Source organism: Pygoscelis adeliae, unplaced genomic scaffold (assembly GCF_000699105.1).
Source record: "Pygoscelis adeliae isolate BGI_AS28 unplaced genomic scaffold, ASM69910v1 Scaffold23, whole genome shotgun sequence".
In the NCBI taxonomy this organism is placed as follows: domain Eukaryota; kingdom Metazoa; phylum Chordata; class Aves; order Sphenisciformes; family Spheniscidae; genus Pygoscelis; species Pygoscelis adeliae.
Genome location: NW_008824540.1, coordinates 79,433 through 98,967, shown reverse-complemented (window position 1 = coordinate 98,967; position 19,535 = coordinate 79,433). Strand labels below are relative to the sequence as shown.

Below are 19,535 nucleotides of genomic sequence, written 5' to 3'. Positions count from 1 at the left end.
TCCATGATTATTACCTCAGTATTAAGAGAACTTAATTTTAACAGATTTCATTAACAATTTTTAAGCATTAGTATTTATTTATAGTATTTAGCAGTATCAAATCTGTGAATAACTTTATAAATCAATCAATTTTTTTTTCTTGTTTCCCAGAAAAACAACACATGCAACTTTAAAATTACACTCTACGTATTATAATGCCACAAAATCTGCCATTCCCATAGGAACTATGGCCAAGAACTTATAGAAAAGGATAAGAATAATAATTACAGAAGAGGACAAAAGTCTTGAACTTCAGAGAGTGCTTACTTGGTGTTCATGAGGCACATCTCTATATTTGGAAGCATCTATTCAGCCATTGACTATGTTTATTATTTGTATTGTGCTCTCAGTCAGGAACCAAACTAGATAAGTAGGGAATAGGTCATTTCTTATAGGCATGCTTGAAGCCATTGTTCATATTATTGTGAAGACAGAAAGCAGAGGGAGGTTGACACTCTTCTTCCGCTTCATAATTAGCCTGTACTTATTTGCAGTGACATTCTTTCATAAATAGGCATATGTATTTCTTTACTATTTAATATCTTCAAGTAAAAAAAAAAACAAACAAGCTGATACATGATTAAGAACTTTGTAATACTACTGCTATAAAAGCAGATCATTATAAATACAAATAAATAAAAATATCTGTTTTTCACATTCAATTCAATGATAAATGTGTTTCTCTCCCACCCCACCAGTGTCTACATTTCAATTCAAAACTGCAATGAATGAGGCTTTTATCTCTTATTTCATCACTAATTTCATCAGTTACAACCAGAACTGCTGATCTGAAAGAACAAATGCCTCACAGATTAATTCACTCTGTATGTTCTGTTCAGAAAGATTGATACATCTGGGAAGAGCTGTGTGTAGCTAACATCCTCCAGATATGTGTTTACTATGTAGGCAGTAGAATTGGACTACGGGTTTCACTTTCATTCCCAAAGCATGTGGCAACTGAAAGTGGGCTGCTATAGCTGTTAGAAAAAACCCACAGTCTAATTTGAGGTTTCCCCAAGAAAAAATGAGCTTCTGGGGTTGGGTTACCAGTCAAATGTTGACCATTGCTGTTTGATGAGCCACACTTGACATAAGCAAAGAACAAGCAGGGATGGATCCTACATCAAGTTCACGGATCAAAAAGCTCATGTTTTGGAAAAGGTGGGGTATTACATTTGTAACTCAAACTCCCAGGAAAAGTTTTCATGTGTTTTTGCGCATTTCAGAAGATGTTCAGAGTTCTACAGGGTGGGAGAATCATATTAAAATTCTAAGTATATTAATAAATTATTTGCTCTACACTTATATATTTATTTTTTTGTATTTTTACAGCGAGGTTAATGGTACTCTAAAAGGATAAGCGACTCATGTTTTCTGGGGCTCCCTGAATATTTTGAATTAAAAAGTCACATAATCCTATACCCATAATCTTTGCAAATACACCTAAGATCTAGACATTGACTTCTTCTCTCTCTTTCATCAGCATTATTAATACATAATTATTTATAAAAATTCAGCAGAATATTTTGCTGCAATTGGGGAGGAAAGCAAACAGGAACCAACACAAGCTATCACAGCTAATTACTAATTACACAACTTATTACTGTTACATCCCATAGCTAATTACTAAAGGTAATTAATAAATACAAATACAAAACACTTCCTAGACAGCCATTCAAATTCAAAGGATTTTGAAAATCTTACAGTTTATGTTATGCACGGACAGTAGTTCTGACATTCACAGTCATAACAACATAGTTGCAGCAAATTTCTACACACAGACAGAGTTTACAATTCTTCCTTCCCAGGGAAAAAAAAAACAAACAAATCAAAGTGAAATACAGGCCCTAGAGCCAATCACCTAAAAACCTAAAGATTGTTAGGAGTTGCCAAATCTGGTAGCCTCATGGAGGTGAGGTTGCTGCAGCTCCCTGTTTTTAATCTGTGATTTAGAAGCAGTAGTGAGGCTGTGTGTGTGTTCCCAAGAGGCACGCACACAGATGCAACCCATACACTCAGTGGGCAACACACAGATAGAAACATTCAGCACTCAGACAGCACAAACAGCCTCATCCTCCTCCAGCTGATCAGGAGGAAGGACGGTTCAGTTGGAAATACACACATGTACTCAAGGATCCGCCCTGTAACTTGCCTTAGACACTCAGTCTGTCCAGTAGCTGACATCTGGGTCCCCAGTCTCCCCACTTGGTGGAACGTGGAACCTGGACATACAAGTCCGAGGCCTGCAGCTCCCCTCCACTGCTGGTACAGATCCCCTTTTAATCCTGGACACACTCACACATCCCCACCCACCCCAGCACACTATAGATTCCCCAGTAACGGGCCTTAGACACTAAGTGTATCCAGTAACTGGCTCTGAACCCTCCGGACCCCCAGTTACCTTGCATGCCCACTGACACCCCCACGTATACATTATGGGCTCTCAATAGCTACCTTTCCCACCCAGGCTACCCAGGAGCTTGCTCCTGGCTCCTTGGTCTCCCCTTGCCTCATGCACAGAGATACACAGATGCAAACAGGCCCCTCAGTCAACCCACAGACTATACAGTCACTCCTGTAGTCAGTTTGGACCTCTGGGTGCCTGCAACAGCTGACTTGTGAACCCTCTCGTCTCTCCAGTATCTGGCCCAGCCTTTTGGCCACGTGGATACCTGGCACCCAAGCCACTCATCCGACTTGCTGGCTACTCCAGCCTGACACTCAGTAGTGATCCCACACTGACATTCACACCCATGCAATACGCACACACTCTGTACTCTCCTGTTTGCTGGCACCACAGACACATGGGACCCACTGACCATGGTCCAGATCCAGTTGCTGACACTTAAGCCTCCAGACACACATGCATACAGAGAGTCCCTTTACTCAGAAAAAGTTAGAAGTGAAGCCTAAGAAGGTACAGGACAGACTGTGCTGATCAAGCAGAGGGCACGACTAGACAATAGTCCTGAGCAAGAGCCTGTTCACATAGGACTGGCCCCTTTTATCCCCTTAGCCCTCTATTTTTCCTTGCTTTTTCCTCCCTAATCCATCTCAATCCCTCCCTTTCCCTGCCTGTGGTTCTTCCTTTAAACCAGAATAGATCTAGTACAATACCATAATGCTCTTCCGTGCGTCCTATAATGTGTCCCATAGCCCTGTAGGCAGTAGCTTCCTGAGCCTGAAGGGTGATCAGGACAGCATCTCCTGTGGACTCCTCATGATGGGTTTCAGTCCTGGCCGATGCGGCTGAGGCTGTCCTGCGACAGCCCTGGGACGAGCCCAGGCTCAAGTCTCTAATTAGAGCAGGGGGGTTACTCTCCCAGCGCTGCACTTCTGCCCTCCTTTGGGTGTGTAGAGATGAGCCTTTTATCAGATAAGTTAACAAAGACGTTCTTCTGCCAAGAACACATCTTTTTTTACTTCAAAGTTTGTAATTTAGTGCTGGCCCACTATTACATTTTAGACGTATGAATTCTAAAATCCTATTTAAACTATTCTCAACTAAGCTCCTAAAAATCCATAATTTTAAAGTCTTCAGATAGTAAGTTATTTAAAACCAAGTTTAGGCAGCACTAAGCTAGAAGCAGAAGACTTCTTAAGTATTCACACTAGAGCTATGAACAACTTGATGTCTGGATCTGATAGCTCCAAGAAGATTTACTGATAGCTCTGAATCCTTAGGCTTCACAAACGTTACATTCAGTCATGAATGTTGGGACCTTTCTCTGTCTTTTTCCCTGTTTTCGCCCTTCTACCTCTTTCTTGTAAAGGAATTTTGTGCATGTCAGGGTAAATTTAGAAAACTTCCAGATAAAATGTAACTAAGATGGAATCGAACAATTCAAGCCTTAGGAAAAATAGGTCACGGAAATGCTTGCAAATTCAGAAGAGCGATGTTTTTAGAAAATAAGTGTCTCAAACCCCAGAAATTCAAAGTGAAATTTCATAGTGAAACACTATACTTCAAGACTTTCCCATCACTTCCAATATTCTACTTCTTTGCATTATATCATGCCAAATTAAATTAACTGCTATTCTGGAATTATAAAAAGACAACTTATCAAATTAAAAAGCCTCCTCCATTTTTTTTCACTGTTTCACTGTCTACTTACCTCATAAGGTATTTATTCTTTTGCCATTTTAACAGACTAAGGTATCAGAAACATTTCATATTCTATACACATATTAAAACCAGTTTAAATTCATAAAGCGTCCTTAAATCCCTGTCAAAGCCTAAGGCTTGGGGAGTGAAAATACACTCCCATCTGCTTTCTTTATAACATACAAACAGTAATATAACAATACTATTTTCTTTTGTGATACAGACCTGATACTGAGAACATCTATTATGAATCTTCACTGACTGAATAGCAGGTCCAGATAACAAGTTCCACACCATTATCAAAGTAAAAAATATAGGCCATTGCCTCAGAGTGACAAAACAGAAGCAGAAATGTAGGCCAGCGTTGTATTTCTAAGTAAAACAAGGGCAGAGAGAGCTTGAGCACTGTACCACTGATTTTCCATACCTCTTAGTTGTTGACATGTATCTCAGAGTGGTTTTAGCCTGTGCCAGCTAGTACTCTGCCAGACTGTACTCACGCATGGCTGGGTAAGGTGTGTGCCAGCAGTCGTTCCTGAAACACAGCGTGTATGAACAGGCCTGCATCAGGTTTGCCTCCCAGCACCTTATATAGTCCTCCAACACGATCCTGTCAGGCTTTGCACGCTTTGGCCTTTCTAACATGAGCTCACAAATTTATAGAATAATTTAGGTTGAGAGAGACCTCTGAGGGTCATTGAGTCCAGCCTTCCACTCAAAGGAGGCCTAACCTCAAGGCTAGCTGAGATGGCACAGATACACTTCTCTTGGTAATGAAGCAAGCGTGTACCTCCAAGTTCCACAGAGATTAACGTACACAAGCAAAGACACTTAAATGTAAAAACATTTCAGTGAAAACTATTTACACTATGCTTACTTCACTTCAGCACATTTTAAAAATCATTATTCTTCCCTACAGTTAAGTGTAGGGATCACTATATTTCATTCTCTCCCCTCAGTATTAAAGCTTTGATACAGATAGGGAAAAATAGTTACAAAATTCAGATTAAAAAAGTACTTTCTTAAATTATATTTCCTCATTATTAAGGACTATAAATGCACACTAAAAATATACCATCATATTAATATTTAAGATAATGCTTTTCAGAAAATCCAAAACTAGTAACAATCCCCATCCCCAAAAGAGATTTCTTCTCTCTTGAAAGAGACCAATTTGGATTCATTATACATAACTCACACTTTGTGGAAAAAAGGAGAGGGTGATGCACAGAGTTTAAGCATAAATATTTCAGCTCATTCTACTTCTTGAATCACAGAATAAATTTTCAGTGAAATGGCAATACTGCAGTTTTATAAGTACAAGAATGATATTAATTATGGTATATGTGTTGAAGACCACATTCAATAAGACTTCCAAGCCTATCCTTCGGGCAAAACAAAATATTTAAAATCATAATGTATTAGGCACACTTGAGTCACTACCTAAACAGAGGCTTGAAAAGATGAAAGACTACTGTTCCAGTTTGGCTGAACGGCTCACATCGTGGCATGATGCAGAATTAATTCTGTACACAGTAGGCCCATTTTTGTACTCAGCAAAACATAGCAACTCCTAAATTTCATAGTGTTAAAGCAAGAAGTAGGATATAATAGGAATTAAAAATAAAAAGTCCCACCCACCTGTGTTTTGTACATTGGATTTCATCTACCAGACTTACTTACCTGCAACGTATTAGCCCAATCACACTGACAGAAATATAAAATGCCCACCTGTTTTAGGGTCAACAGAGAAATATGGCTGTCCCTGAAGAATACTGTACACTACTCTGGCGCTGTTTCCATATGTAGGGTCATCTGCATCTGTGGCTGTCACCTGTAGAACAGATGTACCTGTATGTACAGGAAAATAAAAGTTGATTGATAATAAATACAATTTTCTGACAAATAAAAATATTTTTAGATGCATTTTTGAAACGTCTACAGTCCTCACATTCTACAATTGAGATTAATAACATTTTCTCTGTATGTTATTATCCTACCATATTTTTAATGAAAACTATTTATACTCATCTGAAAAAAACTTTTTCTCTTTCTTTCTATATATGTATATGTAACTTAATTACATATATATAAACATAAATAGTACCTACATAGCATGCATATTTATGCATGTTCACACACATACACCCTGAACTTGGATATTGCTTAGACTTCTGAACAATTCGTATTTAGGGACTTCAGGATTATTTTCATCCACAATAAAAACTAATATTGAAGTGCATATTTAAAATAATTTGCATAAATGCCCTCAAATCAATACAAGATGATAAGGGAATAAAAAAATCTAGCTATCGGAAGGCATCAAAGATCTGAAAAGGAAATAATTTCTAGAACCTTGTTGGAATTCCAATGATGGATCCAAATTAGAAAGATAAGGAGTTCAAAAGACAAATATTTGTATGCTGTTAATAAATACCATTAGAAAAATAAAATCATAGTTTCTAGCATGTCACTAAGTGGGATAACTTATGAGTAATGCTTTGTACAAAATAAATTGCATAAGTACTGCACAGATAGAAGAGACAAGTGATTTTACATTTTACCGTATATTTCAAGACATTTAATGATGAATCTTTTTTGCTATCACTGCCCAACACTTCACATAAGAAAATTGGCAAGTTAATAAAGGTTCAGTCTTCATCCCACTTGTTTATCCTTCTACAGACACTGCTTTCTACAGACTCTCTTGGCCCAATATTAAAATACAGGAATAATAATAACAGAACAGGCTATTCTCATGTAATTCTGCATCTGAAAGTGGCTTCTCAGTCAAATTAACCACTGAGGCATCACCCCCACCCTGGGGTGTTCAGTTTCACATCTTAGTTGTGAGGAGAAGTATGCTTTTGAATTGAACCCCCTGATCTCCCCCACTTGTCGCACTTTGATTTGCCTCATGGAACAGTTTCAGAGTATGCTAACTAGATTCCTTCTGATGAAACTAAACCAGAAGATATGCTTTAGCAGCACATCTGATTTATTCTGACTGCTAATAGGCTTTTAGTCTCAGAGACCAGACAAAAGCTAGTCTGAAATAAGACTTCCCAAAAACATATGGTGTGGATATCGGATCTTCATTTCCAACTGTTTAACTTCCTAGATCAGTTTCCATTGCACAGAACTGTTTGTTAACGTGCACACCCTCAGTGTACACTGGGAATAGAAATACCTAAAATCATGGAGTCTCACTTCAAGTACAGCAAAGCAAGTACGCAAATCTTCACAGATTTGGATTCTTCACTGTTTGAGAAACTATTCATTCATTTGTGCCACACTAACTTAGACACCGAAAGCTGCTTTTTGTTTATCTACTGGAGATTTAGTAAAAGGTACAGCAAACTTGTTTGCATACTTAAATATGGTGTCTTCTGGTCTCTGAATAGCCCAAATGCATACAATCTCATAGATAAATATATTCACACAGCAGATATAAGGATACCTTGATGAATTTGAAGTTGAATATTGTAATAAAATCAAGCTGGAGCTAGTAGTCTGTTCATAGTTATTCAGGAGTTAATGGTAAAACCGTCTAAATTACTGTATTTGGGTTTATGTGGCAAGGTAGACAAATATGAATTAAAGTTAGTGTAATTTTCTTAAAACATTCTAGGAATCTACTCAGTCATATTTATTTGCTATCTAAACTTAGAATAAGAGTTACTGCAAACCATATCAGGTCACTTCAAAGAACAGAAAATGCATTTTTTTCCTCTATTCTATAGCTTATCTAAATACTGTAATGATATATTTCTGTAGCCGAGTTTGGCAATAATTTCTAACTTGAGGTGGAAAAGCTGTGACCTTTCTGTCTTCTAGTTAAGCTTGCTGTATTCAAGGGTGAAGGCCTGTTCACACTAATTTGTTGGTTTACCTTTATTCATGGCTTCATTATTTTATGTTGGAATCTTGTGGAATCATTAAAGATTAATAGGTTACTGATACACAACAATTTTATTTTTTTTTAATTGCATACAACAAAAACATACCCATCTAATAGGTATAGTCAGTCACCTACAAGAGTTTGCTACCCAGAGTGCTGGCCAACTTCTGTACCTTTTTATCTATAGATTTTCCTGCTTCCAGGAAAACAGTTACGAACAGTTGCCTACTCGTCTAAGAGGTTGAGTTCCCATTTGCACTTTTTCCCAGAGTTCTAGACAATCAAGGTAGGTTTTGGAATAGATGAACAGATTTTATCTATTTCAGAAGAAGAAAATACGAGAAATACTGAGATTTCATGGTTCTCTCATTCTTCAGAGACTTTCTTCTCTCCTTATTTTAAACGGTAGGGGATAGAATCTGAGTGCTTGTGTTGCTCATTGATGTGGGACAAAGACACAGAGCTAGTGAAAGGTGATATCGTACATAAGCAGCTGGCAGGTCATTTTAGCATGAATGGAATGCTATTACACCTTAAAATCCACTACAGTGATTTTCTAATACATCTGTATCTCTCTCCTAAGAAACACCTGATAATAGTAATTTGGTATTGAATAGTATGGAATAGTGGCAAAGTGTTCTCTTTCCATCTAAAAGAGCACTTAGAATCACAAGTTTTAACTCAACCCCCCACCCCACCTCTCAAACCCTCATTCAGTGCAATGTAGCTCATCAGATGCTTAACTTTTTCACTGTATTACACAAGCACGCTCGGCATCTTATAAGATAGACCCATACTGGCCTTTTGCCTAACTCTTGCCTGATTGCTGAGCACAGAGGAAGGGCAGCTTGTGAAAGCTGCAGGTTAGACTGCCTTGCAAGAAAGAAGGTAAAGAGGGTACATTTACCTTCCAATTACTCCTTTCAAAGTTAACATCATTCAGCTCATCAACATGACAGACAAATCACGATTCCAAATATATTTGTACCGTTCAGATGCAGCATCAGTTTTTGCCGTTGAGCTATGTGTAAGAAGGATTTAGATGGAAAAATATACAGTACAGCTGCCTTGCTATTTTTAATGTTAACAATTCTGAAGAAAATAATCTAATACAAAAAATAAGGATCTAATTTCCCTGGAGACCTCAGAACAGATATGAACATCGGACCCAGAGGCATACCTTCCATACTTTCTTCACTAACATACTGTGAAAAGGCCTGTCAAGAAAACCTCAAAATTTTGCTATGAAAGCATTTTGACAATCCAGTTAGGCAATAAAAAAGACTTTTTTCCCCAACGTGGAGGCTCTGTTTATTCAGAGTACAGCTACCATTCCACATGATTTCCCGCTACAGTTTAGAGATTACATATTGGGAATTCTGTTTTCTTAGCTAATGCTTTATACAGAGCTGTAAAATATGTCTGTATGTGCTGAACACCACTCTGTAAGCTTTGCTTTTTTTCTGTTATCAAAAATAAGGATAATTTCATTTGGGAAATCAAAATGTAGTTTTATTTCAAAATATCTTCTTTTGTTTTTCTCTCTTTTTAAATATGTTTACGATAAAAATTTTGTAAAGTTATATATCAAAGAAAAGCTGAAGGGAAATAGGTTAATCTGTCTCTCTGAAGACAAATTTTTAATATTTAATGAGGTAGTTCAATAAAACATGCCTGTTGAGAATGCAAATCTGTATGCATGACTTTCCATAGTTTGCTGCACTGTTAAAATCTCAAATGGATCAATATTGAAAAAAAATGAAAAAAAGTGAAAAAAGGTGATGCTTAATGAACACATTTCCTGCCGAACTAAAATAATTCTTAAAATTGTCTTAAAACACTAACAAGTCAACACAACATGTTTTAGTTTCATTCTACATTAGAAAACAATGATTTCACCAGGAAATCAACACTTTGAGTTCAGTGACTATATTACTGATCCAAGTCCTCACTGTAGAAAATCTCAATATTTTCTTGTCAGCTATCTTCATTAGAAGATAAAAATCAAACAACACAGGAAGATAAATAGGCACTTCTCATACAAATCATATTTATGAACACCATGAATATCGTCTTCCAGATTATCTGAAATTATGACTACCCCACATTATAATACCCTGGAAAGAAGTTCAGAAAAGTCCAGTGTGTCTATTAATTTCCTAAGTAGAATTTATTGGGAATACTCTTCTTATGCATGACCTCAACATTAGAAAATTTAATATGCAATATTTCACTCATTTTGAATCTATCTGAAAATGAGCAGATATGGAAGGCTTCTATTGATTGAAAAATGTTTTTATTTTCTTTTACCTTTAGATAATGAAGACTCTTTCATAAACCTTAAAACAGCATAATTATAGCTCTCAATGAGACTGAGTTTTTTACACTGAAGAAGAAATCATTTCAGATATAAACCTTGGTTCTTGAGCCAACTTGTAGGAAAAAGGTTCAATGAAGGCAAGGAATACATGTTTTCTTTCAGCTCTTTCAGCATAGTACATAAAGCATAAATAATATGTTCACTTTGTGCCACAGTGAATATGGTGATCTAATATTTGGCAAATAATTTAACAAAACTTACCTGTACTTCCTTGTCAGTGACCTAAAAAAGGAAAAGCCACAAAGGTACTACAGGTTTTACAAGTAGATCAAGAAAGGTTCAACTTGTGGGAAAAATATCAGCTAACTTCTTGAGGAGACAGACGGGAACCTGCTGTTGAAACTAAACAGCATAATGGAGATTAAAAATATCACCTGCCACTCAGCCTGGGGGCTGTTACAGAGAGACAGTAACACTGAAAGTTCTTTAAATGATGATGTAAAAAAGTGGAAGAAATTTTTAAAGTAGTGAAGCATCCTTAGGAATTCATAAAATAACAACAAGAAGTTCAGTTATGTATAAACTCCACAGCTGAATGTCAAAAAACATGTTAATTACAGAACTAATAAAAATGTCATAGGGATCTCCATTATTTGACAGAAAGAATGTATCCTGTGGAAGCAATAATAGAATTAGTCTTTCTGAGACTGCAGACAATAAAATGCTTTCAGTATGCAACAAACACAAACAAATCAATAAGGGAAAAAGAAAATAATGATCATGAATTTGCAATGAAAATATAATGTATGCCTACAGCAGATTGCCTGTATGGCGGGATATGAAAATTCAGTTTTATCCACACAACAGGAAAGCTTTGTGGAATAGATATTTTAATGATTTACCTCAGGTACAACCAGTAAGGTATTTCATTTATATAACATACGCATTAATGCTTTATTTTATCACTAAAACTTCCTTGGTTTACCATAATCCACTCTGGTTTATAATCCAAAATGCCATCCCAGACTAACTATTCGAATTGTTCATGGAAAACAGTAACTTGTATAATGTAGTTGTACAGTAATACGAAGATTCAGACTATTACAGAATTATGACTAACATCTATGCAAGAATACTACATTCTAAGGGCATGGAAAAAAGAGAACTTTTATAAATAGAATGAACAAATACAAAATAATTGTATTAGCTGCTTTTGACTTTGAGGATAACATTGATTTCCTTTCCACTGTCTTTCCTCCTATACAGAAAATAAAAGGCTTCCACAGGAGAAAAAATAATCAATTAATAATCAATTTAAAAAAATAATCAATCATTAAAGACAAAAGAAACTGAAGAAAGAGGAAGACAGTTATGCATTTTTGGAGACAGTTGATAAAAGAAATGAATTTCACATCAAGACAGTCTGTGGTGTGATGAGAGACAACTGAGGTAAGAGCTTAGATGTTGCTGAAATGAACTGCAACTCTAACAGTAAAGCTTTGTGCCACAGTGAATTATCAAAGACAACTGAGAAGGTTTCATACAGGCCCACAATATTCTTACTGGGAGCTCTATCGCCTCACTGTAGTACTTCCCACAAAAGTGCATTGCTTAAATAGTCCTGGTGTTATGACGTTACTCACAGAAATACTGCCCTTCTGTACTTCCATAAGTTTCTCGTGGGAATGATATTTGCAATAGTATGCTTAGATGATTAAAATAGGGAATTCTACATTAAAAACATGTCCTGTTACATGCACTAGCATCACTGTGTAGATGGAATGGAGACCTACATGTTTATAGCTCTGAGAAGTAACACATGAGATCAAGGAAGTCACTATTTGAGAGGAAGCTATGGTTTAAGAGAACAATAAACAATTTGCAAATGATTTTAAGGAATGAAAATATATTTGATCTATAATCCGAAAATCTTTATTAGCTAGATACTGACCAAACAAGAATGGCTAATAGAGATTGTTCTTCCGGTAGAGACTCAGAAGAGGCTAATAGAAATAATAATGCTAATAAATAATTATAATAAAATGTGGGAGGAGGGGGTAATAGAAATTATAAGCAAAGATGAGGTAGCAATTCCCAGTTAGAGAGAAACAGACTGTGGAAAGAAGAAAATTCATAAAAGGGAAGCTGAAGGGTAATACGGGAACAATGACCTATGAAAGAAGAAAGAAGGAAATGAAAGGAGACCAAAGAAAGATACTTCTCCCTTTGTGCATTCTTGTTGCCAGAGGCACCACAGGAAAAAACAGGCTTAGAGTTCTCCACGTCTGGGAAGACATCTGAAATAGCACACTGTGGGAGGACTTGGAAGAGAGGAGGGGACTGGAAAGGGAGAAAGGTACTACAAGTACCTACAAAGAACAAAGTATTAGAACAAGACAATTATGATGTAGACAGGTAGATTATTTTTCAGAACATCACGTATGGAGGACATTTTGAGAAGAAAATCAAGGAATTATTCCTATGTGTCAGTGTAGTGGCAGTGGCAGTGAGAGAAAGGATGAAAAGGCAGTAATAAAGTCAGGGCAAAAGAAAGAGAACGGGGGAATTTTTTTATATCTTTTTAAAACAAGATATTTGGTAAGCTTGAGAGTCCACTTAATACAATCTGATTTTGCATGGTAGATAGGAAAGAATACCTATTCTCTACTTTATACAAGATTAACGCCACTTAGGTCAATGAAGAAACCACTGGTGTAAAAATCAGTCCCTGCTTCCAAACTGTCACAGCTCTAAACTCCATGGTTCAGGAATAAGATTTAATATATTTCAGTCTTTCCAGGACTGGTATGATTACCACGTTTCCAAATATTTCATATGCCACACTTCATTAGTGTAAGCAAGAAAAGAATTGTAGATGTGTTTGGAATGCAATATTTTTACTATGCACATCTGCAATGGAAGCTGTGGGGTTGGCCTGTTTAGTCTCTCCACATGAAATATTTCTTTGCATACTGTGAAAATGTATGCAGTTCAAACAGTATGCAGACTTCCACAAGCAGATTAAACTTCCCTCATTACACAACCACGTATGTCTGAATTCAGCGTAATAATGTCAGGTGGTACCATAGAAGATGAATAGAAGGCAGATTCCCAGTTTAAAATTAATTTCACCGATCTACACTAGGAAAGTTGTACAAGGTATCCTCCCATCTAAAATAATTATATTAACAAAATATCTTATCTGACTTTCAACAAAACACATCTGTTATTTTCTGATCTATTCAAATGAGTTATCATTACCATTCCAAGTGATCAAATGATGACAAACCATTAAGATTCAATGACAATATTCATTCATTCTTGTATATATAATCAATATTGTTATGAGAGTTGAGTAACTGCATGCATTTTAATATTTTTCCCTTTTAATTTTTAAAATTCTACTCTGAAGAAGTTAAAGTCTATCATCTGCTTGTTAGACACAGCAAGGAGAGAATAGAAATTATGTACTTTTCACTTGGGAAAGTTAGACACATCTTGGACTCAAAGGTTGTTTCTTAGATGGGGATTTGGGGGGAAAGGGAAAAGTGTGTGTTCATGTGGTAACCATCTGTACTGTCCAGTCAGTAATATAAGACAGCAGACATATTTCACAAAGACAAGTCATGACAGTTAAGCTTTCTTAAAAAAATATCTAGCACAAAAGTCATATTTCCATCTGTCTATCCTAGACTAGTTATGTAGCTTTGATGTTGTGATATTAGAGGAAAGTTAAAAACTAATTTCAACATCAGAGAAGCAATAAATAAAGAAAACTGATTGCATAATGTAGCACCTCAAAGAGTAAGAGTATCTGAACTAAATTTCTAACAGGGAAAACCAAAGATCAGTACTTTTCTGAACTTCATTTCTTTTTATGGGAAACTTAATAAGAAGTTTTATAAGAAACTTAATAAAGGTAAATAAACATATGACACCATGGTCTATAATAACCTAGAAAACTACAATTCCTTTGTATTTGTTTAATTCTGTGAATTGAATAGACTACTCATGTAGACATAAAAGAATGCCAGAAAGTGTGTAGCTGAATGAGGATATATGAATACATCTTGTTTCTGGAGTGAAAAGCACCATTTGCCCAGGAATGTCTATTAAAGCATTCAAGAATAAGAGTGACTCTCCTCTACAGTCAGCATGTGTGTGTGTGTGTGTACTGTTTTCTTAATATGAATGTCCAAGTAACATACAAGGTTGCATTTGATGTCTTACCATCTCTTCTCAACTGTAATATCTTTTACATACAACCAACGATACAATAATGTGTCATAACTTTGTCAAACAGTACGTGGCATTTTCACTTGTTAAAAGATTGTTGAATAGAATGATTTGTTTTCCTTACCCATTTCAGACATCTCTGGCACAGTAACAATGTATGGTCCATCTGTAAATTTTGGTGCATTGTCGTTGATATCCTGCACTTTGATAATAAATTCAGATTCAGGCTCGAGTGGCTTGTTTGTCCGTCTATCAATAGCTTGGGCATGAAGCACATAGTGTGTCTTCTGCTCTCGATCTAGGCTTTTGGTTGAATGGATGTCTCCAGTCGTGTCATCAATAATAAATATAGTCCCCGCCCCTTCTCCAGTAAGAATGTATTTGACTGATCCATCACCTTTGTCAGAATTGGAGTGCAGCTGTAGAATATATACACATAAAATCATATAAAATGACAATTAAATTTCATAAAAGGTTATTACACATACGATATAAAAACTATAATATTACTGTTAGCACCGTTCTACTTAGTTTTTAACCTTCTTACCTCTTGCTGTAATTCCTCATGTGCTATTTCTGGCAAGTCAATAATTTTGTTCAGGGTCATTTCCGCCCAGCATAGTTCATTTTTTAAGCTGGGATTTCTTGGGTTCTACGTCCATTCTAGAAAACTTCACTAAGTGAAGAATATTCTAGTAACTGGAGTGTTTTTTATTTTATTTTGGATTGGTTTTAGTCCTTCCTAGTAGCTACCTTAGAGCACTCATTGCTAAAAGCTCTGCCTTAAGCACTAAGCCTGAAGCAGTTACACTGGGGATTGTTTGCTTCAATGATCGTAGTTCAGTCCCACCACATATGTTATCTTCTGTGGCCCCAAGGACAGCGTCATTTACCACTAAAGGAAACTGTGTAGTGTGGCAGTGATGGATGTCTGTCCAGGATTACTCTATCCCTCAACAAAACACAGCCATTTTCATTTTGTTTGTTTGTTTTTAATTAGAAAGTCACCTAATTTTCTTGTATTTAAATTATTTATAATGAAGTAATGAACTTTGACTGATATTTCCAGCATTTCCATTGTTCCTAACATGCACTTTGTGCTATAAAATATACGTTAAGTATATTATACCCCTCCTTGAGTATAATAAAGCTTATATTTATTGGGGGCGGGGGGGGGAAGGAAAAATCACTAAGTACCCTGGTGTATTAAGAGGTAACATGAAACAGCTACCCATTAAGTCTCAGTGCTTCTAACTTGACTTTAAAGAATTACCTGTTTAGATTAAAAATGAACATGTGTTCTCTGAGAAAGAGGGGTGATTTTTTGATAGATTGAGAGGCTTTGTGTTTTTTTTTCTTTAAAACAACTTTGAGAACAGAATATATGTATTGAGATGCACAATGAGAACAAAGTGATAATGCAGAAATGAATAGCCTCAGGTATTGTGCAGTTATATTGTGATGTTAAACCAGAAGGGAAACTTTCTAATTTTAAGAACTCACTCATTCTTATTCTTATCCCATTGCCCTGACTCAATATCTGCAATTTGGCATTACTAAGTTTCTATACAGAATCTGAGCAAAGCAGAAGCAGAATGCCAGATATTATTTTTAATTAATGGAACACAAGGTGTCAGTTTCCAGACTCCTTTCCATTCTCAGCTCAGAAATCATTTAGGGTTAGACAGAGAGAAAATAAGACTTTTGGAGGTACAAATCATTTTTTTTCCTGACATAATTCATAAGATACAGAGGTGCTGCTATTTTCTTACTTTCTCCTTGTACCTTTTTTGCCAGGTCTTTGTCTTGCCTTTAAAATTATCTAGCTTGCTATTTGTAAAAGGAGTAAGCATATGGGGCATGATAACATCTTTCATCTCGTGTATTAAAACTATGAAATTATGGTGTCACACATAATTTATATCTTGTTGTGTACGGGGGTTTGGAGGGGGAAGACTAACAAAATTAAGATTGTCAGCTCATATAAACTTCAGCGTAACTTCAGTCAATGCACCACATACTTATCTGAGCCACAAGAAGATCTGACTGAATAACCAAACCAAAACTGGGTCACCACTGTGGACCCATTTTTTTAATTTTGAAAATGGAAGAAAGGAAGCAGAGAAAGGGTCTGTTTGCTTGGCTTTGCCTTTATAGGAGAGCAGGACAGTCTTATATCTTTCCTTTAGAGTAGTGATGGGAAAAATTCCGGTTACATCTCTTCTTATCCTCAGAATAATACTGGATTCTATTAACAAAGGAATAATTCACTCAATGTAAAGTGCCATAGATCCAAACGTCCTATAAAGTCAAAATGTTCTCTGAAGTTATTTATTCCTAAAAACAAGAATAGTAGGCGTTCTGGTATTCTAACCCTGGTTTGCTGGTATTCTAATTTTTCAGAAACAATCAGAATTGTTTTTCTCTTGCTGCAGGTTCCTTTTTTGATAAAATGATTCTTAAGTGTTAGTGTTTGCAAATGTTAACATTTGCCTCAGACAGATTGTTTCTAATTTTTGGGAAAAAAAAACCCAAGAAACCCAGGAGAAAATTTGTATGCCCAGGGAAACAACAAATTCACTGAGTTTATGAAGCTGTAAGGAACTCCAGTTAAAACTATCCCAAACTGAAAAAGATCAGAAGAATCTCCATCCTCATTCTCTCCTTTTTACTCTGTATGCATATATGCAAAAGCATATTCAGGTATACCAGATAGAGATCCCAGCAAAAATCACTGTATTCATAACTGGAATTATGAAATTGTGAACCAATTAAGAAATTTGTTACATATATAGGTAAGAAATCAACAGAATAAGGAACTGCTGTAGAATTTAAGAAGTAAGCTTTCTTCAAAAAACCCAAATATCAACATAGACATGGCATTCCAATACCATATGGCAGAAAGGCACATTCAGAAATTTACTGTGATAGCATGAAATGCATGGAATATTTGGAAAAATTAATAACATCAGATATTTTTTTGTTGTGAAGAAACAACTATTTGTACTTGTTATCAGTGAAGAAAATCCAGGTACATTTTGAGTCAGCGGGCTTTTACATCTAGCAAGTAAAAAAAGTTAGGAAACACAAAAGATTCTCAGCTGATTGCATGGCCAACCAGTTATATGTTATACCTGCTAAACATCATGTTACCCAGCAAACTTCAATTGAAAAATGCAGGCAGGAATGTCATTAGAAGAAAATTATCTGGGTATTAATAAACACTGAAAGCCTTCAATTTGCAACTAGGTCTTTTACACTGTGGTTGTAAGGAAACAACTTGAAAACACAAGAAAGCTAAGAGAAGTTCCTGCTTCCCTACTTCCTGATATTTTTTATATTGTTTGAAATACAACACTTTGATTCATGCCTTTTAATTTCTAATGCTGAATTCTAAATTCACATAGGAGGATTTTGCATAGCACTTCTACTGCATAACAAAAGGGCCTTTCCTTTGTCAGTTGGTTTATATTTCAGTTTTACTGTAAAGTCAAGCTTAAATAACTGTTTGTCTTCTTTAATACTTCCATCTCAGTACAAATTGGCCCAAGCAGAAAAATATCAAGGCTTCTCTCAAATGCTTATTTGCAGTATGTGTTGTGCTGAAGAGAGCCCCTGGGAATCCCTGCTTAAGACAATGCCTACCAGATTAATGAGATTCATGTCCCTGAGCATGGCACACTTCTTTCTTTTCCCTGCGTACTACGAAATCATCTCCACAACAGGTGGTTTATTCCACAAAAGCATTCTTAATTAGAATAAATGTGATTCACCACTTAGGTTACAAATACATGGTTTGGGAGACTGTATTTCTGCAGCTATGTCTATAATGATTTATAAAAGACAGCAAGGGAGCAAAATCTAGCTGGACAATAGTGGACTCTCTCTCTACTTGGGTCCGCTGTAACTATTTCTCTTTCAGATTAATTTGACAGAGAGGGGAATGCTGCTAAGCAATGCAGACTCAAGCCAACCCATGTTCTGTTCACCAGTTCAGACCTAACTTGGGTGACTTGGGGAAGTCATCTCAAGCCAGATCCCTAGAAAGGGTGTGGACATTTCATTTCAATGTGATGCCATCACCTCTGCCAATGACTACTGCAAGAACACGTATACACTAGAGGAGGAGACACTCACACGCTGTGGTAATGTGAATAAATAGCTTAGATAAACACAAAATGTGGTGTTATTTTTTCCCCTGCTGGGCCAGTCAGACAGAAAGTTGGAACGTTGCGGGAGTCTCTTAATTTAAAAAGAAACACAAACACATCGCAAACTGAAACATGATTACTCATAATGTTGAGATGACTAACAAGCATTGAAAAGAAATGCAAGGGAAATATGCCAAACATTAGAACACAACTCTGATTTCTGTATCGGAGGTTTTTACTATGACTATGAAAACATTACTGAAAATATCTTTCAGTAGGTCTTAGTTCCTATGATAGTCCACCTCATCTGATGATTATATATTGATCTGTGATATTAATTTTTTAACTGCTTAAAGAAGTTAAAAGAAGCCTTTTTTTAACTTCTTAAATTGTTTCAATTTGCTTCCCTAAGCAATCTCGTCTTAGACCCCAAACCCTATTTTAAAAATGACTTTGCAGACCAATAGTTTGCCTAGTTAACCATTAGAGACTAATACAGCTTGCACTCACCACTTAGCCCCCCCTAGCCCCCCAGGGGTCCCCCCACCCTGCCCATGGCTCAGGACCTCACTGCAGCGCCCCAGGGCCACCAGCCAGTTTCTATCCTAAATGATGGGCTTGCTTCTGAAAACATTACTTATCACTGCTGATTTGGTTATAGTCCTAACAAGAACATATCTATTAAATATTCTGAACCTGTCCACAACCAGAAGCCAACAGAAAGTATTTCATTTTCTTCCCCCTTTAGGCATTATTCCTGTCTTTATTTCTCAGAATTTTTAG

At 36.2% G+C, this 19,535-nt stretch overlaps 1 protein-coding gene across 1 annotated transcript in view; it reads right to left on the bottom strand.

Annotated features, from left to right (window-relative positions):
* Positions 1-19,535, bottom strand: part of CDH18 (cadherin 18, type 2) — a 196,852-nt gene that overhangs the window by 136,877 nt on the left and 40,440 nt on the right. Inside the window, exons 2-3 of the mRNA XM_009321654.1 lie at positions 14,726-15,020; positions 5,876-5,995 (exon numbers count right to left, since the gene is read on the bottom strand). Of these exons, the coding sequence (XP_009319929.1) occupies positions 5,876-5,995; positions 14,726-15,020 (415 nt within the window). The remainder of the gene's footprint in view (positions 1-5,875; positions 5,996-14,725; positions 15,021-19,535) is intronic.